The sequence below is a fragment of the Myotis brandtii genome, unplaced genomic scaffold (genome assembly GCF_000412655.1).
Source record: "Myotis brandtii unplaced genomic scaffold, ASM41265v1 scaffold4, whole genome shotgun sequence".
In the NCBI taxonomy this organism is placed as follows: domain Eukaryota; kingdom Metazoa; phylum Chordata; class Mammalia; order Chiroptera; family Vespertilionidae; genus Myotis; species Myotis brandtii.
The window spans coordinates 5,132,156-5,157,475 of NW_005365371.1; the positions used below are offsets into that span (position 1 = coordinate 5,132,156).

Sequence of the window (25,320 nt, forward strand, 5' to 3'; positions counted from 1 at the left end):
GACTGGGGTGCAGCCGCGTCCGCGAAGACTCGTGCCCTTCCCTGGCGCGCGCTCTCGTCCCTTTCCTCGGAGCTCATCCTTCCCCCTTCCTTCCGCTCCTTTCTCGTTTCCACCCCACCCCACCCCTTCTTTAAGAGAGCTTGCCGGGCAGCCTCTCGCAGTTCACTTAGTTCCTCTTTGCGCTTTTCCACTCTCCTTACCCCGTGGAGGAAGTGGGGGTGGTGGTGGTGGTGGGGGGCGAACTGGGACGTCGATTTCTGTTGCGTGCGAATCCCCAGCCAGAGGGGCTGCCAGGACGGCCCTGGCGGGTGATTTGCGCCGGGGTCGGGGGTGGGGGCGCTTGGACCAACCACATTCTGTGGGCTCGGTCCGAGACCGTCTGCTTTGCTTTCCACTTAAGCTTTCTGAAGCGGGTAGCGCTGTGGAGAGGTATTGGATGGAGGGGCGAGGAGTAGGAGAAACAGTGCATTTCTGTGTTGAGGACGGAAGTAGGCTCTGAAGGTTGCAGTTACGTTCCCCTTCCCGCAGCGCCGGCCCGGGAGGGCCCGGGATCACAGTCGGATGCCCCCCAGCGGGTCTGTCACCCGAACTGGCGAGGGGGCGCTCAGATTCCCATGGGCTGCCCTCCCTCCCTCCTGTGTGAGAGGCCGCGGTCCCGAGGGTGGCCAGACGGAGTACGCGCTCTTTCCGTTTCGGGCATCCTAGGAAACTCCTGAATTGTTTTGGAGAATGGAGTTTGCTTGATTCTAAGTCGGCAGAGGACCGACTTTTGCAGTGTATTTACAGGCTTAGAGTTGTCCTTAGGCCTTAAAACTTCCGTTAGGCAGTGACATTTCTTGAAAGCGTCCCCAGAGCATTGGTGTGTGTGTGTGTGTGTGTGTGTGTGTGTGTGTGTGTGTGAGAGAGAGAGAGAGAGAGAGAGAGAGAGAAGAGAGAGAGAAGAGAGAGAGAAGAGAGAGAGAGAGGTCTCTAGGTCAAGCCTGCGTTGTCAATTTCTTGCATCCTCTGCCTGGGAACTAACTGTTCTCATCCTTATCACTGTTAAATAGATTTCCCGTTCTTTTTTCAGTGAAAAGCAACCTATTGTAAAACTAAGGAACTCCTACTTCTAAGAGAAAATTTAAGAACACGGTGGTTTTGACTTTTGTTTAGTTGTTAATTAAAATTTTTTTAAAAAATTGATTTGAGAGAGAGGAAGAGGAGAAGAGCTAGAGAAACAACACTTTATTTTTTCCAATTGCTTCTATAATTCATTGGTTGATTCTTGTATGTGCCCTGACGTGGGGGTGGGGGTGTGGGGGAGGAGATTGAGCCCACAACCCTGGCGAATCTAACCAGTTGACTTACCCGGCCAGTGTCTTGTTATTAATTTTATTTGGAATTTAGGGCTATTGCTTGTAACAAGCTGCACCTGGTTTGATTGCTGTTGGTATTAGCTTTTGAAACTCTCACGTTCTGCGTGAATTGAAGGACTCAGGAGACACTGATGGATTGTGTAGGACAGCTTTACAGGTTAGATTTCAGGATTGTGTAGCAAATGAAGTAATTTTTAAAGCATATCTTATAAAGTTACGCTTTCAGTGAAATTTTTATTAATATGAATCAGCTATTTGTTGTGTGTGTGTTTTTTTAATGCGGTAATCACAGCCTTTTTCTCCTAGAGAAAATGGCGTTGTGCGCAGTTTATTCCACATTTTAAATTTCATTTTTAAAAGAAAGTTGAAAGAAGTGACTTGGAGAACTTCTAGCCACTGGTGTTGGTCACAAACCATATGATATCTTTTATTTTATTTAATTTAGAGAGAGGGGGAAGGAGGGGAGAGAGAAAGAGAAAGATACATTGGTTGCCTCCCACACCCACCCTGACCTGGGATGGAAGCTGACACCTTTGACCTTCCCGTGCAGGAGATGATGCTCCAACTAACTGAGCTACATAGGCCAGAGCATATCTTTGTTTTTTTTATATAAAGTAATCATTGAATATAAAATAAAGGGAAAGATACTGATTAAGTTGTATTTTAGTGAAGTTTTGAAAGATGCTTCTCTTTCTCTCTCCCTCTTTTCCTCTCTTCTTCTTTCCTTTCCTCCCCCCCCTCTCTTTCTTTACTCTCTCTAAAATCAATAAACACACACACACACACAGCTTCTTTAAAAACTGGCTTTTGTCTATTACCTAGAAAATTCTCCCCTATCTTATTATTATAGGACTAGAGGCCTGGTGCACGAATTCTTTCACGGATAGGGTCCTTTGGCCTGGCCAGGGATCTAGGCCTTTCTGGGGGGCCAGCCGGGTGGGGGGGGGTGCGGGAGGTTGACTGGCTGGGAGGAGGGGCCTTGGAAGGTTGGCTGTGGGAGTGCACTGACCACCAGCGGGAGTCCTGTGTCAAGCATCTGCCTCCTGGTGGTCAGTGTGCATCATAGTGACTGGTTGACCAGTTGTTCTGGTTGTTCAGTCATAATGGTCGCTTAGGCTTTTATATATATGCAGTATATAGATATTTTTATATCATTTTATAGTAATTTTTATTGATTGATTTTTAGAGAGAGAGATGAAGGCAGAGAGTGAAAGAGAGAGAAACATCTATTTATTGTTCCGTTTATTCCTGTATTCATTGGTTGTTTCTTATATGTGCCCTTACTGGGGATTAAACCTGTAACCTTGGCATATTAGGATGATGCTCTAACCAACTGAACTACTTGGCCACGGCCATTTTGTAGTAATTTTAGTGTCATGTAATGCAACTGCATTTTAGTTTTGAGTGTGGGAGATAATATAATTTTCTTTCTGTTGAAAGCTACTTGTCGTAATACCTTTTACTGAGTACTCTATCCTTATTGATTTAAAATTACACACAAGCACATATACATACACACATACATACATGAGTCTTTTTCTGGGTTCTGTTCTTTTCCATTAATGTATTTATCTGTTCTCTTGCAAATACCATTAATATTTTAGTTGCAATACTTTATAGTCTGTTATGATATCTGGTGGGACAAGTTTTCCCTTGTTATTGGTTTGTGCCTCCCTCCCTCCAAATTTAATGGCTGTTCTTGAATATTTTATCTTTGCAGTAGTTTCTTCAATTTCAGAAGTGAGTATGTCTTTCTATATATTTTGGTCTTACTAGTATTTTTGAAAACTTTTTGTAATGTAAAATTTCATTAATGATCCAACTATATGCAGTTTATAAGAGACATATTTTAGATTTAACCACAAAAGGTTGGAAGTAAAAGGATAGGAAAAGGTAAAGCATGCAACGAGTATCAAAAGAGAGCTGGAATAGCTATACTAATATCAGATAATATAGATTATAAGCCAAAAATTACTGGAGATAAAGGACATTTTATAATGATAAAAGGGTCAATCTATTAGGAAGACATAACACTTAAAACTTACTAGGGGAGCCCCAAAATACATGAAGCAAAAACTGAAAAAAATGAAGGGATAATAGACAATTCAACAATAATAATTTATAAATACTTTCAATAATGGGTAGAACAGCTAGGCAGACGATCAACAAAATAGATAGGACTTCGTGGATATCTATAGAACACTTCACACAGTAGCAGAATTCACGTTCTTCTCAAGTGCACAGAAAATATTTTCTAGCATGGACCATATGTTACACCATTAAATAAGTTTCAATACATTTAAAAGGGATTGTACTAAATATGTTCTTTGACCATAATGAAATGAAAGTAGAATCAATAACTAAAGAAAATCTGAGAGATTTACAAATAGGTGGAAATTAAGCAACATACTTATAAATAACCAGTGGAGCAAAGAGTAAATCACAAGGAAATTAGAAAACACTCTTAGACAATGAAAATAAAAACACAGCATATCAAACTTATGGGGTATGGCCAAAGAAGTTCTTAAGAGTGAAATTTATACCTGGAAACACCTACATTAAAAAAAAGAAAAAATCTCAATCAGTGACCATTTATATTTCTATAAATTAAAAAGCACAACACTTTCATTTAACAGTGGCAGCAAAAAGAATAAAATAAATAACCAAAGAAGTGCAAGACTATGTACTGAAAACTACATAACACAATTTAAATAAAGACCTAATTAAATGGAAAGATGTTCCATGTTTATAGATCAGAACACTCAAAATTGATCTCTAGCCCTGGCTGGCTCAGTTGGTTGAGCATCTTCCCATGTACCAAGAGGTTGCCAGTTCAATTCCGGTCAAGGCCACATGCCCAGGTTGCAGGCTCAATCCCAGTAGGGGTATACAGGAGGCAGCTGATGTTTCTCGCTCGCTCTCTCCCTTTCCCTTCCTCTCTCTCTAAAATCAATAAAAAAACTAATTAAAAAAATTTGATCTCTAAACTAAATACAATCCCTATCAACATTCCAGCTAGTTTCTTTGAAGATTGCCAAATAATCCTAAAATTGATATGGAAATGCAAGTGACCCACAATAGAAAAAAAAAAAAAAGGCTGAGACAGAAGAAGAAAGTTTGGAGAATTCACTTCCTGATATAAAAACTTACTACAAAGTTATTGTAGTCAAGATAGTGTGGAACTGGCATAAGGATGGAAGTATAGATCAATGGAATAGAATTGAGAGTCCAGGACTAAACCATTATGTTTATGTAAACCGATATTTGATAAGGATACTGATATATTCTGTTTAGAAAGAATAGTCTTTTCAACAAAGGGTGCTGAAACAACTGGAAATCCATAATGCAAAAAATGAAGTTAGATCCCTACACCATATGCAAAATTAACCCAGAATGGATCATAAACCTAAATGCAAGAGCTAAAACTATAACATTCTAAGAGGAAAACAAAGGAGTGTACTTTGTAACCTTGAATTAGGCAATAGTTTTTTAGATATGATGCGCTAAAGTACAAGCAACCTGAACAATAATTGATAAATTGGATTTCATCAACATTTAAAACTTTAGGGTTTCAAAGGACACAATACGGGTTCCAACATAGGTTTCTACTCCAGTACTCACTTGTCTGTCTCTTTACTTTTTGGGGTAGCAGTTTGCCCTGTGACCTCATTTCTTTGATGGATCAAAGAAAAATTGTTGCTTTTTCTTTGTCCAGTGTTCTATTTGTTAGGATGGAGTGGTAACATCTAAGCTCCTTACATGCTAATCCAGAAGTCTCAGTGTGATTATGTTTTTAATTTTTCTGTTAGTTAATAATGTCAAGTACTTTAAAAAGTACTCATTGGCTATTTGAATATCTTTTGTGAAATTCTGTTCAAATCTCTTAACTCATTTAAAAAAAAAAGGTTGTGTTTAATTTTTGAATTGAAGTTCTTTATTCTGGATACTTGAATATGTATGTCAGATACATATTTTGTGACTATTCCCTTTCCTTTTAAAAAAATAGATACTATTTTTTAGAGAAGTTTTAAGTTCACAGCAAAATAGGATGACACAGAAAATTTTTATATATTCTATATCCCCATACATGCATAGTCTACCCAGTTATCAACATCCCTAATGAGAGCGATACATTTCTTATAATCAGTGAACCTACACTGTCACAGCTTATCACCCAGAATCCATAGTTTATACATTAGGGTTCACGGTTGATGTATATTTTTTAAAAAAATATATTTTATTGATTTTTTACAGAGAGGAAGGGAGAGGGATAGAGAGTTAGAAACATTGATGAGAGAGAAACATCGATCAGCTGCCTCCTGCACACTCCCTACTGGGTATGTGCCTGCAACCAAGGTACATGCCCTTGGCCGGAATTGAACCTGGGACCCTCGAGTCGTCCGCAGGCCGACGCTCTATCCACTGAGCCAAACCGGTTAGGGCTGATGTACATTTTATTGATTTCTATAACGTGTAGTGATATGTATTCACCATTATAGTATCTTACAGTATAGTTTCCCTGCCCTAAAATTCCTGTGTTCTGCCTATTCCTCCCCCATCCCCACACCCCAACTACAGATATGTGTACTCTTTTCATACATAGTTTTGCCTTTTCCAGAATGTCATATAGTTGGAGTCATACAGTTTGTAGCTTTTTCAGATTGGCTTCTTTCACTTAGTAATATACACTTAAGGTTCCAACATGTCTTTTCATGGCTTGATAGCTCATTTCTTTTTAGCACTAAATAAATACTACATTATCTGGATGTACCAGTTTATATAACTGTATAACTGCTGAAGGACATCTGGTTGCTTCCAAGTTCTGGCAATTCTATATAATAAAAGGCTAATATGCAAATAGATCGAATGGCGGAACAACTGAACAACCAGTCGCTATGATGTGTGCTGACCACCAGGGGGCATGCGTGGAACATGGCGGGCGTCGGCCGCAGTGGGATGGTGGAGCAGGTGAGCGGGGGTGCCAGATCAAGGTGGGGTACCGGTCGCTGTCACCCACTCCTGGTGCTGGAGCCGGCTGCTGGCCCCGATCGCTCCTAGGGCTTCTCCATCTCCCCCTGCTCCTGAGGGGTGATTAGGGCTGCAGCTGCTGCTCGCACCCACTGCCAGCACCAGCCCCACTAGCACCTGCAGCCAGCACCAGAGCTGCCCCTCGCATCCGCTAACGGTGCTGGCCTGAGGGGAGATTGGGGCCGGCAGCCGCCACTCGCACCTGCTGCCAGCAACGGCCCCAATCTCTCCGTGCCTTCAGCGATTGGGGCTGGTGCCTTCAGCAGGTGCTAGCGGAGCTGGCACTGTCAGCACATGGGAGTGGCGGTGGGAAGCGGGGCTTGGCGGTGGGAGCGGGGCTGCCCTCAGACAGGGGACCGGGAGCCGCAGCGGGAGGGGCCAGGTGGGGGTGCGGAGGATGGTCTGAGACCTGCCCCTGTGCCTACTGCAGCTTCGCGGCCCACAGTTCCTTTTAAGGTGCATGAATTCATGCACTGGGCCTCTAGTTATGAATAAAGCTGCTGTATACATCTTTGTGCAGATTTTTTGTGTGGACATAAGTTTTAAAATTATTTTGGGTAAATACCAAGTAGTGCAATTGCTGGGTTGCATGGAAAGACAATATTTAATTTTGTAAGAAATCCCCAAACTATCTTCCAAAGTGATTGTGACATTTTATTACTTTTATTATTTTTTTATTGATTTTAGAAAGGAAGGGAGAGGGAGAGAGCGAAACATCCATCGGTTGCTTCCTGCACACACCCTGACTGGAGATGGAACCTGCAACCTGGGCATGTGCCCTGCGCAGGAATCTAACCCTTTGGTGCATGGGACAACACTCAGCCAACTGAACCACACAAGCACAGTTTGTGTGCCATTTTACATTCCCACCACAATATTGCTCCACCAGCATTTGGTATTGTCAGTATTCTGGCCATTCTAATTAGGTGTGTAGTGGTATCTCATTGTTATTTTAATTGCATTTCTCTGTTGGCATATTATTTTTCTAGTTGAGTTTTAAGAGTTCTTCTGTATATTTTAAATAATAGTTCTTTGCCAGATAAGTATTTTGCAAATATTTCCTCCAAGTCAAGGCTTATCTTTTTAGTCTCTTCATTCCCTTTACTTTTTCGATAATGGGAATTTCCTCTGTCTTTTTTATATTGGATTCGGTTTTCATGTTATCTTTTCTGTTTACTTTTTTTTGGCAGAGCATAGTTTTCATTACCTTCCTTTGAAAAGGTGCATTTTTTATTTTGAGACTTTATATGTCTGAAAATGTTTATAAGACTAAGTTGAAACCATTTTCCCTCAGTATTTTCAGGCAGTACTCCATTGTCTGCTGGTTTTCAATGTTGCTGTTGACACATAGGGTGCTGTTTTGATTTTTTGATTCATTTTTTGTCTCTGAAGGTTTTTTATTTACTCTTTATTTCTGGTATTCTGAAATTTCATTATGATGTGCTTTAGGATGGGTCTTTTTTATGTATTTTCTTGGAGACTTTCAATCTGAAAACTCATGTCTTTTGGTTCTGGGGAAACATTATTTCTTTGATAATTAATTTTCCTCCTTTTTTGTTATTTTTTTCCTAGAATTTTGATTATACTCATATTTTGAATTAATTATCTAAATTTAAAGAAAATTTGTCTTTTTATTCGAAATTTCTGGATGATATATGCAACTTATTTTCTAACCCTAGTTTCCACAACTTCTTTTTTACTGTTTGAATATTCCTTTTTAATATCTGCTCATTCTTTAACAGCTTCTCTTACACAGCTGAAGAAATGAATCATAGTTAACTTTTTTTCTTTCTGGATTATCTCTTTTCTTTGTCTTTTTGTTTTTGTTTTGTTTTTTGTTAATTCTCACCCGAGGATATTTTTTCCATTGATTTTTTAGAGAGACTGGAAGGGAGTGGGGGAGAGAGAGAGAGAGAGAAAGAAAAGACTGATTCATCGATTGGTTGCCTCCTGCACTGCCCCGACCCAGGCCAGGGATGGAGTCTGTAACTTGACCAGAATCAAATCTTCGACCCTTCAGTCCATGGGTGGATGGATGCTTTATCCACTGAGCTAAACCTGGTAGGGCTTCTCTGACGCTTTTATTTTTATTTTTAATTTTTTAAAATTTTTATTGATTTCAGAGAGAGGAAGGGAGAGGGAGAGAGAGAGATAGAAACATCAGTGATGAGAGAGAATTGTTGGCTGCCAACTGCACACCCCTTACTGGAGATTGAGCCTGCAACCCGGGCTTGCACCCTTGACCGGAATCGAACCCGGGACCCTTCAGTCCTCAGGCCGACACTCCATCCACTGAGCCAAACTGGCTAGGGCTTCTCTGACTTTTTAATGAGCCAAAGCAGGCTAGCGTAGACTCATTTCCCCACCTAGTCCCTTTCCTGTTGCTGCTTCTATCCTAGGCTATTCCTTGTTTTATTGTCCCCAGCTTTAATAATTGTCCTCTAAAAATCACCTGGACTGAAATCTTCCCTGCACGAAGTCAAGAAGCCACACACTACTGAGGGGCCCTAGGCAGACCGTTTGGGGCCAGGCCCCCTTTCTGGTAACATTATTACTATTATGTCTTCGGTTCTTTGTCCTTGTGGATTAGCAACCCCCTATTTTCCCCTTTTAATTGGAGTTCTGGAGAAAGTGGAGATAAATAGGTATATTCCATCTGTGATGTTTAACTGGAAGCTTCTGTACTGTTGATAGGCAAAGCATAATTTACACAAGAGAACACTCTTCTCGGGGAGTGAATATGGACCAAGTGGGCTGTTGAGGAAGATTACCTGTTTGACTTCCTTTTCAGTTACTGGTTGTGAGACCTTGGGCAGGTTTCTTTCTTTTTCTCAGGCTCAGAGAATGAGAATAATACTGCATGACTGAGTCCAAATGCCTTTCACTGACTCACTTAATGATGTTAATTCCCCTTCTTTTTCTTGTATCCTTGAAGAGTAGCTTAGATAATTTAGTTATGGTGTTGGTTTTCCCATGTGGAAATAAACTATTGGTTGGAAGCATCTAGGATGAATGAAGGATTTGGCATATTGTACAAAAGAAAATCATCAATGTGGATAATGAAACAGTAAAAGTAGACGGACAAAACTTCAGTCAACTTTGTAGGAGATCAGTAAAGGTCTTACAAAAGAGCCATGTATAGATTTTATGTTTAGAGTATTTAAGAGGTAGAATGAGCAAAAGAAGAGGCAGAAAACAAAACAAAACCAATAAACAAAAATGAGGGCACAGTGCCTTTAAGGTTTAAATCTGAAATGATATCAAAAGACAGGGTAAGTGAACTGAGAGGTCACAGAAGAAAACTACTGTGAGGAAATATGTATGTTTACTTGAGATTACATGAAGTCAGCCCCCATTGAATAGTATCTAGAATGATCTATAGGTTAGATGAGAAACAATGTGAGTTAAATCTATAAACATTGGGGTAAATGAATATATTGAATACGAATAGGAATATATTCCTATTTCAGAGATGAAGAAGTTCTCGCAGAAGGAATTGACTTGATTATAATCTTACTAGAGGCCCAGTGCATGAATTCGTGCATGGGTGGGGACTGGCTGGTTCGGCCCCAATTGGGGCGGATCAGGCCCGGGCTGGCTGGGGGGAGGGGCCGCAGGTGATTGGCTGGCAGGCCCCCCCCCAGGTTGGGGTGGGGGGGTCAGCCCCTCCCCACAGCCGGCCCTGCCCCCGAATGGGGTGGGGAGGCCAATCAGGGGTCAGCGGCTGGGGGAGGGCCTGTGGGAGGTTGGCCAACCAGCCCCACCCCCAATTGGTGTGGGTGGGGGCGATCAGGGGTGAAGCTGGCTGGGGGGAGGAGCTGCGGGCTGATCGGGATGGTAGGGGCTGATCGGGGGTGTGGCCAGCCGTGGGGAGGGGCTGTGGACGGTGGGCCGTCTGGCCCTGCCCCCAAATGGGGGGAGGTCGATAGGGGGCCAGTGGCCTGGGGGAGGGCCATAGGTTGTTGGCCAGCAGGCCCTGCCCCTGATCAGAGTGGGGGGCCGATCAGAGGCAGAGCTGGCAGGGGCAGGGGCCTCAGGCCAATTGGGGGGGTGGGGGCCGGCTGGGGGGGGGGGCCGCAGGCAGTTGGCCAGCCGGCCCTGCCCCTGATCAGGGTTGGGGGGCGATCAGGAGTGGGGCCGGCCAAGGGGAGAGGCTGTGGGCCTAACCGGGTGGTGGGGGCCCATTAGGGGTGGGACCGGCCAAGGGGAGGGGCTGCAGGAGGTTGGCCACTGGCCCCACCCCCTTTTGGGGTGGGGGGCGATTGGCTGCGGGGCTAGCCTGGGGGCAGGGCCGCAGGAGGTTGGCCAGCCGGCCCAACCCCCGATTGAGCCAGTTCGCTGGCCACAGTGGGCATCATAGCGACCAGTCATTCCGGTCATTACGGCGTTCCATTCGCTGGCTTTTTATATATATAGTTAGTAATTTGTACCTGAAGTAAGTCAGGATTCTTTATTGAATATGGTCATTTTATTCCTTTAATGTTTACATTTTCTGTGATGCTACAGACATACTCAAATTTATATTTTTCACTGCTTTAAAAAAATACAGTTCAGTTTGAACTGTAAAATATGATAAAACAGCTTAATCCAAGGCAGGCAATGGAGAATGGGCATGAGGATAAGTAATATCAAGGATTTTACCTTTGTTTTTCTTTGATGTTTGAAGGCTATTTTTCCAAAGCATGGATTAAGTAGGTCACCTCTTTTTTTTTAAGCACAATGTTATTTCATTGTCTTTTGTTTATCTTTTGTCTTTATCATTTGTTACAAGTTTGTTAGTATTATTGTTGCTCTTTTGAAGATAGTGTGTCTTTTTCCTTCTAGCTGTTTTTAAGATTTTTTTCCTTTGCCTTTGGTTTTAGACAGTTTCACTATGACGCGTGTAGTTGTGGTTTCTGTTGTATTTATCTTGATTGGGGCTTGCAGAGTTTCTTCAATAAAGTATGGTGTTTGTAGAGTATCTTTCATCAGCTTGTAGAATTCCTGGTTATTATCTCTTTAAATATTGCCTCTACTTCACTTTCTTTCCTCCTTCTGGGACTCAACACCACATATGTTAGAATTTTTGGCTGTGTCCTGCATTTCTTTTCTGAAATGTTACGTTTTATAGAGAATTAGAATATTTTCTATTGACCTATAGTCCTGTTTATTAAGCTCATCTTCTGCTGGGCATAAACTGCTGTTAAACCTATCTGTGGAGTTTTTCAACTGTATTTTTCACTTTTGAAATTTTTATTTGATTTTCTCTTGTATAGATCCTTTTTTTCATTTTAAAATCATTTTTATTTATTTTCATTTTTATTTTTCAATTATAGTTGGCATACAATATTACATTAGTTTTAGGTGTACACCCTAGTGGTTAGACATTACATACTTACTGAGTGATCATCCCAAGTAAATTTCACACCCATCTGACACCATACATAGTTATTAGAATACTAGAGGCCCAGTGCATGAAATTTGTGCACGGGTAGGATCCCTAGGGGCTGCCGGCTGCTGGCTGGGGCCTCCCTTTCCTCAGCTGTTGGCTGGGGCATCCCTTCACACCCGCCTTGGCCTGGCACTGCCCGCTCACCTGCTCCACCATCCTGCTGTGGTCCCGCTCTCGTCAGGGCCCATTAGGGCTGCAGTGCCTCCACTGCTGCCTGCTGCCAGCGCTGCATCACTGATGTCTGCCATGTTCTGCACTGGTGATCAGCACACGTCTAACTCCCAGTAGGTCAAACTCCCACCCATAAGGACAATTTGCATCTTAGCCTTTTATTATATAGGATTATTGACTATAGTTTCTATGCTGTACTTTATATCTGCATGACTATTTTGATTTTAAAATATGGTTGTATTATATATTCTATGAAGATGTTATGGCCTAACACTTATTGTTTATTCCTGTTTTGGATGTGTTGTTTCTCCACTTTTCTGGGTTATAGATAATATGTTAACTAACAATCTCATGTTACTTTTTTGATGAGTGTAGAAAAATTGTATTATATTTCACTTTCTGAATTTGTCTGATTGTTTCCTCTAGATACATACAGTTTAAACATTTTTGGAAAGAAAACTCATAGGTGATGATGTAATGTGTCATTTCTATCAGGAATCCCATGAAGTTTGTCTTCCTGTTGACAATGCAAAGTTCGATCACTGTTGCTATAGGTGGGAAACCTGGGGAGGGAGAGGCTTGAAGTGGGATCAAAGATCAAAGGCCTTAAGGTGGGTAGGAGCTTGATCTTCAAGGAACAAAAAGAAGGCCAATGTGGGCTGAAGCAGAGGGAGCAAGAGAAAGAATGGTAGGAGATAAGTTCAGATGGATAGGTAGGGACCAGATCATGTTAGGCTTTATAAGTCATCCATAGTAAGAAGTTATGATTAGAAAGTTTTTAGCAGTGGTGAGAAATGATAAGGCTTATATTTTAAAGGTATTTGGAAAATGAGTTGTGGAGGGATGAGAGTGGATGTAGGGGAGAGAGTGGAGGGGAGGGAGGAATGAGAGAGAGAGAAAAAAAAACATCGATTGCCTCCCACAAATGCCCTGACTGGGGCAGGGATGAACCTGCAACAGGGTATATGCCCTTGACCAGGAATCAAACCTGAGACCTTTGGTCTGCGGGCCGATGCTCTAACCACTGAGCAGCCATCTAGGGTGTGACTCTTCATCTTGATGGCAGAATGGCAAGGTTATGTTGCAGAAGACCATGTGTGGCCTCCTTTGGGAAATATAATCTGTAATACATGGTGTCCAAAAATGCCTTGGAATCATGATGAAGAAAGTTACAAGATGCAACAAGATTGAATATTTAAAACTAAAGCCAGTTAATTTTCTCTGTCAGAGTGACAATTTTAAGAGTTCTTATTGTTAGGAAAGCTTTAGGGAAAGGTCCCCATACTGTTGTAAAGAGTGTGGTTTAGTATAGCTTTTTCAAAGGGCAAGATACTAAAATATCTTAGGGTTTAAAAATTCATCTACTTTGTTTCAGCATTTTTGCATCTAGGAATTTCTCCTAAGGAATAATAGGAAAAGTGTGCAAAGTTGTATGAGCAAAGATATGTATCAGGTTGCTTATTTATTTAGAGGAAAAATTGTGTAAGTACAATGTTGGCTAAGTACAATATTGTTTAGCTATTAAATATAATGATAGCTGACACTTAGAAAATGCTTAATATATACTAGGATCATTCTAAGTACTTATAATTTATAGTTTGTACAGTCAGGGTGGTCCCCTCTCTTATGAAGCCCTGTACTGGGTTTAATGAAATTCTTAATTTTAAAACAGGAGGCCCCATTTTTTTTTTGCACTGGTCACCACAAATTTAGTTGTCATCTCTTTTTATAAATTTTTATTTTTCAATTGTAGTTTACATTCAACACTATTTTGTATTAGTTTCAGGTGTACAGTATAGTGATCTCCCTGATACCATACATAATTATTACAATATTATTTATTATATTCCCTATACTGTATTTTACATTCCTGTGACTTAGTTTGTGTTTCATTTCTATGTGAACTAAGTTTTTACATTTTTAAAAGTTGAGAAAAAACAAAGGATAATTTCATGACACAAAAATTATGCAAAGTTTATATTTTAGTACCTATAAATAAAGTTTTTTTGGAACACAGTCTTGCTTATTTACATATTTTCAATGACTGCTTTTTTGCTACAATAGCAGAATTGAGTAGTTGGGACAGGGACTGTATTGCCTTCAAAGCTTAATATTCCCTATCTGGTTCTTTATGGAAAGTTTGCTAACTCTGGATATAAACCACTGCTCTATTCTGCCTTTATAAAAGAATGAGGATATAGTTACATGCCATATAATTGACATTTTGGTTAATGACAGACCTCATATACAGTGGTGGTCCTAATATCATAGTGTATTACTCACCTGTTTGTGGTGATGCTGGTTTCAGCATTTTTGCATCTAGGAATTTCTCCTAAGGAATAATAGGAAAAGTGTGCAAAGTTGTATGAGCAAAGATATGTATCAAATTGCTTATTTATTTAGAGGAAAAATTGTGCAAGTACAATGTTGGCTAACTACAGTATTGTACTGTTGTCTAAAAGTTAGTTATGTACAGTATATAATACTTAATAATGGTAATAAATGACTTACTGGTTTGTGTATTTATATACTATTTATTATTGTTTTAGAGTGTATTCTTTCTACTTATGAAAACAGGGTTTGCTGTAAACTGCATGCCATGTTACACTGGCAGCCGCCTCATACATCTCATATTTACTGCGCCTCATGGTTGTGTCTCTCTTGTGCTTGACTTAATCATATGTTGTTTTGTACGGTAACATGCTATACAGTTTTATAGCCTAGGAGCAATAGGTTATCCAGTGGTTGGCAAACTGCAGCTCGCGAGCCACATGCGGCTCTTTGGCCCCTTGAGTGTGGCTCTTCCACAAAATACCGACTTCTGTGCATGGGCCATGAAGTTTCAATCACACTGTACATGCGCGCCCGCATGTGGTATTTTGTGGAAGAGCCACACTCAAGGGGCCAAAGAGCTGCATGTGGCTCGCGAGCCGCAGTTTGCCGACCACTGGCCTAGGTGTGTAGTAGGCTATTGCATCAAGGGTAAGTGCACTTTATGATGTCCATATGATGAAATCGCCTAACGAGACATTTCTCAGAATGTATTCCCATTGTTAAGCAGCACATGATTCTAAAGATCCCGGATAATGTTCATGATATAAGAAAAGTGGGATATAGAGTTATAATTTAGAATGTATAATATGACACTGCATATGTCAAAAGGGTTATGTGTTAAAATGTCTGGAAAGACTAATATATTTTATCTGGAAAATGGGAGTATGCTTTTTGGCCTTTAGTTTTAAAGTTTTATTTACAACAATCAGTGTTATTAGTAAAAACCAAAAAGACAAAACAATCAAAAACACAAAACACAGGGTAAGCAAAATGGGTGAAAAAAAAACACAACAATTAAAAAACCTCAAACATAATAGTGGGAAAGGAGGCCATGCATTCCTCTCCTTTCTCCTCTGCCTCTCATAACTTACAGAAAAGTTGAAAGGATCATACAATGAACACTTACTATCTTTCATCTAAGATTCACCAGTTGTTTATATTTTGACACATTTGTTTGCTCTGTTTTACACACACAAACACATCCCTGTAAATGCACACAGCAAGAATATTTTTTTTCTGAATCATTTGAAAGTTTGGCATGCATCTGTTAAAAATAAGGAATTCTCTTTTATAACCACACTTATAACACAGTAATTACATGTTCAAAATTTTCCAGATTTACAAATAATGTCTGTAAAATAAAGATGTTTTCCTCTTCCTGTGTAGGTAAAATCACTATTCTTCCCTACTATGCCTCTTTTCTTTACTAGTCACACAGAACACTTCACTTCTGACACTTCTGGTCACCAAATGTGTGGTCACCCCCCTCCCCACCCCACACCCCCTACACACACACAACAAACAAGTCTCCTACACTAGCTGTAATTTAACTAAATTCTGACACTATCTAGTCAAAGATAGCTTCAGATCTCACAGGTTAAGGGCTCAATATGATAAGGCTGCCATTCCCCATCTCCATTTCAGATGCCAGTTAAAATTCAGATTATCACCTGTAACTCTGACCAGCTATATAGATCGGAGGTTCCCATGACCACCCCACTCAGGTCTGAGTATAATTTGCTAGAGGGGTTCACAGAACCCAGGGAAACCACATATGTTTACCAGTTTATTAAAGGATGTGGTAAAGTATGTACATGAACAGCCAGATGAAAAGATACATAGGACTCAGTCTGGGAGAGTCCCAAAGTGCAGGAGCTTCTGTCCCTGAGGAGTTGGGGTGCCTCATATTCCAGGTGTGGATGGATGTGTTCACTCACCTACCTGGATGCTCTCTGAACCCTGTACAGTTGGGATTTTATGGAGACTTCCTCACTTAGGCAGGATCAGTTATTAACTCTATTTCCAGCCCCTCTCCCTTCTCTGTAGAAGGTGGGGTTGGGGGATGCTGAAAACGAGAAGGCTCTAATAATGGCTTGGTGTTTCGGGTGACCAGCCTCCATCTAAGAGCCCACCCAGAGTGGCCTCATTAGAACAAAAGATGCTCCTAGTGCTCTTATCACTTCGAAATTTAGAAGGGTTTCAGGAGGCCTGTGTCAGAGATGGGGCCAAAGACAAATATTAGAACAAGAGATGCTCATAGCATTCTTGTCATTTAGGAAATTACAAGGGTTTTAGGAGCTCTGTGCCAGGAACTGGGGGCAGAAACCAATATATATTTTTCTAGTATTTCATAATGTCTCTTATAAGTAGTTTTCTTTTTTTCTTTCAGCCTCCAATCAGGGTTCCTGCATTGCTTTTTCATTACCTTTAGCTAACTGACTGTACATTCTTTTAATCCATCATCTCTCACTGAGGTTAGTTAACCATGAAGAAAATATTGGGTGATTATGGAGCTAGGAGAGGTCTTGATCTTATCTGAGAACTTCAAATTGGGTAAAATTTTGTATATCATGTTAAGTATTTTGGTGGATTATAATAGAAACATAGTGCGAAGCTCTTAGAGATGTGACATGTTCTAATTTGTATAGTATTAATTTTTGAGGCAAAATATTTTAGTGTATCGCAATTTGGTACAAAATGACATTGAACAAAACTGAAAAATACATTTTTGAGACAGTCTGGGAAGTCAAACATGAAATAAATATGAGATTATTAAGGAATTATTATGTGTGATAATGGCTAAGAGGTTCTGTTAAATTCTTTATCTGTTAAAGATCAATAAGCCCTAGCCAGTTTTGCTCAGTGGATAGAGCATCAGCCCATGAACTGAAGGGTGGGTCCCAGGTTTGATTCTGGTCATGGGCAGCATACCTCAGGTGCAAGCTTGATCCCCTGCTCTGATCGGGACTCGTGTGGGAGGCAACTAATCGATGTGTGTCTCTCACATTGCTGTTTCTCTCTCTGTTTTCCCTTCCCTTCCACTCCCTTCAAAAGAATACAACATCTGAATTTGCTTTAAAGTACATCAGCAAAAAAAAAAAAAAAGGGGGGGGGGATAGGACTATATGAAACAAGAATAATTTTGATAATTATTGAAACTAGGTGATGGGTATTTTTATGTGTTTGATTCATTGCATAAGAGGTTAAAAAAACATAACCACTGACACCTCATTTTTTGAAATGGAAAATGAACTAGAAGGGTAACTTGTATGTGAAAGTTATCTGATATTCAAAATTTCTGTTACTTTCCAGAGGAGTTCTTTCTTATATAGTGTGAAGATATATATCTCAGGCTTATTTCTAGACATTTTAGTAGAAAAAGAATTGTTGCCTGGCTGGCCTGGCTCAGTGGTTGAGCGTCAACCTGTGAACCAGGAGGTCATGGTTTGATTACTGGTCAGGGCACATGCCTAGGTTGCGGGCCCTATCCCCAGTGTGGGGCTTGCAGAAGGCACCCTATCAGTGATTCTCTCTCATCATTGGTGTTTCTGTCTCTCTCTTCCTCTACCTTCCTCTCTGAAATCAATAAAAATGTATTTTAAAAAATAGAAAAAGAATTCTTAGCAAAAATAATTTATCTCTTAAAAAGAATCTAACATTTTAAGATATTAAGAAGTAATCTTGCTTTTACAGTATTTATTTTAAAACTACAATCTTTTAAGTATGGCAGAAAGCTAGCTTTTACAATGGGAAAATTCTGTACCAATTACACAACTGTTTAATTCAAACTGCCACTTACAATTGTAGAATGCTGTTGTGGAGATATGTTGCTTATCAATCAGCTATTGTGTAAGTTGTGTGTAATCTTTCCTATGACTATAGCACTAATGCATTACTAATACTGCTTTACTATGAGTCCAAGATACGTAACAATGGCATTTCTTTTTATTTGAATCCAGCATCTGTAGTCTGGCCACAGGTGCTGGTAGCAGTCATTGAAGTAAAAATATAACAATACTGTATTATGAAAATAGAGTTTGATTCTAAGAAAGAAAGTCAACAGGTGACTTAGTGTCAGGGCCTTTGTTCTCTATATTAAGAATGTTTTAGTTTAATTTTTATTTTAATGCTTAATAATTATTTGAGAAGCCATTTATATAGTCAATAAGCAGTTTTTAACCAGAGTTGCACATCAGAATCACTTAGAGTGGTTTATACAAAATACCTTTGTTTGGACTCTATTCCAGAACTATTGACTCAGAACTTTTGGGGAGAACAGGACTCACAGATCTAGATACTTTGAAAAGGCTTTTTAGGAGATTTGGTTTTGAACCTTTATTCAAGGACTAGTGCTGTAAGAGTGTCAGAATTCTTTTTTATAATATGTAATCAGATAATAATAAAGTCCTTTCCTGGATGTGGAGAAAAGGGAACACTCGTGGGAATGCAGACTGGTATAGCCACTATGGAAAACAGTATGATGTTTCCTCAAAAAATTAAAAATGGAACTGCCATTTGACCTAGTGATTCCAATTCTAGGAATATATCCTAAGAACCTTAGAACATCAATCAGAAAGAATATATGCACCCTGAAGCAGCATTATTTACAACTAGTGGCCCGATGCACGAAGATTTGTGCAAGAATGGGCCTTCCTTCCCCTGGCTGCCAGCACCGCCTTCACTCTGGCCGGTGCTGCCTTTCCACCTTGGCTCCAGCCCGGAGCTGCCTTTCCGCCTTCCCATGCTGCCCAGAGGCATGGAGCGGCTGGGGCGGTGAGGAACACCTGCATCGTTGCCATGGCGACGCAAGCGGCCCGCCCCCGGCCACTTGGTGCCTGTGTATGCAAATTAACCCATCATTTTTGTTAATTTGATGTTAATTTATTAACCTAACAAAGATGATGGGTTAATTTGCATACTCACTCCTGACTGGCTGGTGGGCATCACAAAGGTATGGTTAATTTGCATCTTTCTTTTTATTAGTGTAGATAGCTAGATCTGGAAATAGCCCAAGTACCCATCCATAGATGAGTGGTTAAAAAAGCTGTGGTACGTTTACACAGTGGAATACTATGCAGCTGTAAACAAGCAGGAACTCTTACTCTTTGAGATGGTATGGAGGGACCTGGAGATTATTATGCTAAGTGAAATAAGCCAGTCAGAGAAAGGCAAATATCATATGATCTCACTTATCTGTGAAATCTGATGAACAAAATAAACTGATGAATAAAATAGGTCCAGAGACATGGATGCATGAAACAGACTGACAGATCTCGGGGCGGGGGGTGGGGGTGGGGGCAGGTTGGGGGTTGATCAGAAATATTAAAAAGAACTTAGATATATGTGCATGCATGCATAGCATATGGACACAGACAATAGTTCGGTGAAGGCCTGGGGTGAGGCAGGGGCTAAGAGGCTAAGGGGGGGAAAATGGAGGACATCTGTAATACTGACAACAACAAAAGTCCTCTCCCTGTCTTTTTAATCTAATAGGTAGTACATAGTTTCCTACTGGCTGTCTCTAACTCCATCCCTTATTCTGTTTCTCTGGAACAAATAAATCATTTAGCATTGTAGCGGATAGATAGCCATTAAAGTGTTTTTAGCAGGTGAATGATGTGATAATATTTGTATTTCCCACTTACTAGTACCAAAATTATTGTGTCACACCTCAGACTGATCTCAGTAACTACCCACTGCAGACAATTTCATTATAGCACTTTGCTAGAAACCTGTTCTCTGCCCAACCCAGAGCTACCTATTATCATTGTTTTGTATTCATAATTTTTCTAAGATAGTAATTTCATTATTTTTACTTTTATACACAAAAATTCTCAGTGTCGCCCTGACCAGTTTGGTTCAGTGGCTAGAGCGTCGGCCTGTGGACTGAAGCGTACCAGGTTCGATTCCGGTCAAGGGCATGTACCTTGGTTGCGGGCACATCCCCAGTAGGAGGTGTGCAGGAGGCAGCTGATTGATGTTTCTCTCTCATCGATGTTTTTAACTCTCTATCCCTCTCCCTTCCTCTCTGTAAAAAATCAATAAAATGTATTTTTAAAAAAATTCTCAGTGTCTCTACATTGCTTTTGAGATAAACTTTACTAAGGTCTTCTAATATAATCTCCCTCCTGTGTCTTCTACATTCTAATTTTTCTTTCATGTCACCTAAACAATACCATAGGTCTGCAAGGCTTTTCTCTTCTGCCTTTAAATAAATTATGAAACTTTATTTTTTCTTGTACAAGTTTTAAAAACAATTACATTAATTGGAAAAACAGTATAATACGAACATGGGACAGATTAATAAGAGAAAATAACCAAATTTAATATGTGCATATGCATGGGAACTCCACATAGCAGAAGGTTCAGAGACAGGAAGAGAAAATGAGGTGTATGTGACATTCTGAGCTAAGGATAAGGTAAGGCACTTTGGGGCTTCAGAGGGTCATTGCAAGACAATAATAAGAAAAGATGTTCCACCCAGCTGGCATTGCTCAGTGGTTGAGCATCGACCTATGAACCAGGAGGTCGCGGTTTGATTCCTGGTAAGGGTACGTGCCCAGGTTGTGGGCTCAATCCCCAGTAGAGGGCGTGCAGGAGGCAGCTGATCAATGATTCTTTCTCGTCATTGATGTTTCTATCTCTCCCTCTCCCTTCCCCTCTGAAATCAATAAAAAAACTACACTAATACAAGAGAAAGATGCAAATTGACTGTACCTTCGCGAAACCCACCAGCCAATCAGGAGTGAGCATGCAAATTAACCCAACAAAGATGGTGGGTTAATTTGCATACACAGGCGCCATGGCAACGATGCAGGCATCCCACATGCCCCAGCCGCTCCGGGCCTCTGGGCAGTGTGGGAAGGCGGAAAGGCAGCTCCGGGCTGGAACAAAGGCGGTGCCGGCAGCCAGGGGAAGGAAGGCCCATTCTTGCATGAATCTTTGTGCATCGGGCCTCTAGTATATATATAAAAAGAATAAATGTTCCATAATTAGAAGTTCTCCCTGACTTATAGATGGGTCATAAAAAGTTATTTCTACTGATAACTCTTATTATGGGCAAGGCACCTAATTGATATTCTTTATAAAAAAATCTTTTTATTGATTTTGGAATGAGAGAGAGAGAAAGAGATACAGATGCGGGAGAAGAGAGAGAGAGAGAGAGAGAGAGAGAGAGAGAGAGAGAATCTTTGTTGTGCATCGCTCTAGTATATATATAAAAAGAATAAATGTTCCATAATTAGAAGTTTGCCCTGACTTATAGATGGGTCATAAAAAGTTATTTCTACTGATAACTCTTATTATGGGCAAGGCACCTAATTGATATTCTTTATAAAAAAATCTTTTTATTGATTTTGGAATGAGAGAGAGAGAAAGAGATACAGATGCGGGAGAAGAGAGAGAGAGAGAGAGAGAGAGAGAGAGAGAGAGAAAGAGAGAGAGAAAGAGAGAGAGAGAGATACCAGCTACCTCCTGCACATCCCCCTCTGGGGATGGAGCCCACAACTGACCAGGAATCAAACCAGTGACCTCTCTGGTTTGGGACCATGCTTAACCAAGCCACATGGGCCAGAGCCCTAATTAATATTCTTTAAGGAGAGGTAAAAGTTTCTTTTGAGCCTGCAGGGTCTTGATTGACTTCAGCTCAAAATAATTTACATACCAAAGTATCACACCTTGGGGAAGTCTGTTCTGAACCTCTACAAAATCTAGGTTTGGTATCTTGGACTTTTAGCAACAGTGATGTTATTATGAGCCGTGGCTTTCTCTTTAACAGAGTTCACCAATTTGATATGAACTGTTTTTGTTTTTTTAAAAATCATTATTTACCATGTATTTTTACTGTGTAGTTTTGATTTTTTTTTTAACACTACTTAGGAGAAAAATTTTAAAATCCCTGTGCTTGTTTTTGTTGTTGTTGTTGTTCTTTTATTTTTAATTTCATTACATGGTGGTTATTGTGATTAGTTATATATCTGCTTGATGAAACACAAATTTTCTTTGTGGATTAATAAATCAGTTTTTTCAAGTGGTCCATGATTGTTTAAATAGGAGATATATACTCTTGTTTGCTGGGTATAAATCTTAGCTGATAGCTATACGTATGTCGGTATGGCTGTTGGATCAAACTGTATTAATGACTTTATTTCTATTTAGTTCCTCTCCATCAGAGGTTACAAACTGGCTAACAGGTCTTATTTGGCCTGTTACATACTCTGCTTGCCATGCATTGTGTTGGCCTGAATAATGTTAAAAATTAACATTGATTAAAAAGTTGCCAACATTTAAGAATTTGGAGATTTTATGTGGATTTCTAGTTTCCTCAGGTTTTATTTCAGCTTCTCAAGCTCATACTCTTTGTTGCCTCTAGGCTTTGAACAGGCTGTTTGTTCCCTTTGTCTGGAAGTCTTTCTCCACCCCCTTTTCCTAGCTTACTCCTATTCATCCTTTCTGACTCAGTGTTAATGTCACAGCCTTCCAGAAGCCTGCCTTCTTTCTCAGGACTAGCTAAAGAAGATGGATGAATAGTAAATATGCATATGAAGAAATGCTCAACTTTTTCAGTCACTTGGGAAATGCAAATTAAAACCACACTGAGATGCTATTACAAACCTAGTAAAGTGACTTAGACTTACTATACTGAGTATTGGCAAGTATGTGGAGCAACTGGAATCCTCATACACCACCTGTGGATTATATAAAATGGCAAAACCACTTTGAAAAAACAGACAGTTTCTTTAAAAGTTAAGTGTAATCTTATCATATGATGCAGCCATTTCACTCCTAGGAATTTACCAAAAAGAAAGCAAATATCCACAAGAAGACTTGTACATGAGTATTTATGAAGTGAGTGGATAAACAAACTGGTATCTTCTTAAAACTTAATACTAAGTCAATAATAAAAGTAATGAAGTATTGATACATGCTACAACCTGGATGTATCTCAAAATAAGTATACCGAGTAATAAGAACCCAGATTAAAAAGAGTGCATACTAATAATCCATTTATAGACAATTCTTGGAAACTTAATTTATAGTGACAGAAAGTACCTGGGGAAGAAAGGGGCAGAAGGCAGAGATTGTAAAGGGGCAGAGTAGATATGTTTATTATCTTGCTTGTGGTGATGGCTTCATGGGTATATACGTGTCAAAACTGATCAAATCGTATAATTTAAGCATGTGCAGTTATTGTATGTCATTTATACCTCAATAAAGTTGTTAAAAAACAACAGCCTAGAGAGTGTGTTAGACTTGCATTATTATTACTCCCCAACCTCCATCAGTGGGATCTCTAACTGCTTTTCTCTTGTCAAGAGTGTTACTGGAAAGGGCCTGGCTGGTGTGGCTCAGTGATTGAGCACCCACCCCTGAACCAGGAGGTCACACACAGTTCCATTCTGGTCAGGATACATGCCTGGGCTTTGGGCTTGATCCCCAGTGGTGGAGCATGCAGGAGGCAGCTGATCGACTATTCTCTCTCATCATTGATATTTTTATCTCTCTTTTCCCTCTCGCTTCCTCTCTCTGAAATCAATAAAAACATTTATTTTTTTAAAAGTGTTACTGGAAAGGGACTGGGCCAAGGGTGGGTCTGCCTTGGGCAGGACTGTAGTGTGTGGGTTATTGATTTTGTACAGGAAAGATTTCACAACACAAGTCCAGGTGATTTTGAGAGTATGTTTATTAAAGCTGAGGACAGTGAAACAAGGAAGGGCTTAGGATGGGATGCCGTGGTCGGCAAACCGCGGCTCGCGAGCCACATGGGCCCCTTGAGTGTGGCTCTTCCACAAAATACCACGTGTGGGTGCACACATACGGTGCGATTGAAACTTTGTGGCCCATGCGCAGAAGTCTTATTTTGTGGAAGAGCCACACTCAAGGGGCCAAAGAGCCGCATGTGGCTCGCAAGCTGCGGTTTGCTGAGCTGCAGTTTGCCGACCACTGGATAGAGGAAACAACAGGAGGGAGCCTAGGTGGGGCTGCTTTGGCTCTCTAAGTCAGAGAAAAGGAGGCGTTGGAGACAGGTTCAGGGGGTTAGTCTGGGATGAGACCAGTTGCCACTACCCATTGCTCCTGTGGTTGCAAGCCCAGTGCGCTCCCGTAGAGTGAGGAGATGCAAGCCTGTGGGTTAAGAAGAGGGGGCAGGGAAAGGCATGGGTGTGCTCCCTAAAGGCAGAGGGGGAGTACATACCTGGTCCTTGGTCTTGAGGGTTTTAAAATGTATGTGTTTGTTTTTTTTTAATTTATTTATTGGGGAGAGAGAGAGAGGGAGAGAGAGAGAAACATTGATTTGCTGTTCCACTTATTTATGCATTCATTGCTTGTTTCTTGTATGTGCCCTGCTAGGGATTGACTCCACAACCATGACATTGTGATGATGTTCTAACCAACTGAACTACCTGATCAGGGAGGGCTCCTTTTGAGTGTTTTAAAGGCTGGGAGTTTAGAGGGGAGGTCTTAGGAAAGGATCTCAATAGAATATTCATCAGCTTTTCTAGGTGTGACCTTTTAGGGTCTTGGAAAGCACCAGGGCAGGGAGTAATGACCCTCTCATTGCAACTGGTCCTAGCCTGCCTGGCTTTGCTGCTTTTCTTGGGCTGAAATACAACTGAGGCTTACTAGATGTTATCTGTAGGGAGGAGAGATCAGGGGGTCTAAACTGCATGACCTTGCTACTAGTATATGCCAGGGGAGGAAAGGCCACCCTGGGACAAGGTTCTATGCCAGTTTTGACTGTTGCCAGGCACCTGGGCTTTCTTTTTCTTCCCTGGTGACCTTCTGTATCTGGCTGTAAATTGCTTGGCCAGTTTGTTTAGCTATCTGCCTCAGTTTCCCCATTCCACGTATCAAGGAATTTTCCTAGCTTCTTGCTATCCTGCCTCAAAAAGCAAATGCTTCTTTAATTTTTTTAAATTTTAAAAATAATTTTTAAAAATATATTTTTATTGATTTCAGAGAGGAAGAGAGAGATAGAAACATCAATGATGAGAAAGAATCATT

The 25,320-nt window shown here is 40.5% G+C and overlaps 1 protein-coding gene across 3 annotated transcripts in view; it reads left to right on the forward strand.

The window, feature by feature from the left end:
- Positions 1-12,447: 12,447 nt before the first annotated feature.
- Positions 12,448-25,320, forward strand: part of ACAP2 (ArfGAP with coiled-coil, ankyrin repeat and PH domains 2) — a 147,018-nt gene continuing 134,145 nt past the window's right edge. For all 3 annotated transcript variants that reach the window (XM_014545310.1, XM_014545311.1, XM_014545312.1), the window contains exon 1: positions 12,448-12,539. In XM_014545310.1, the coding sequence (XP_014400796.1) occupies positions 12,463-12,539 (77 nt within the window). In that variant the 5' untranslated portion in view covers positions 12,448-12,462. The remainder of the gene's footprint in view (positions 12,540-25,320) is intronic.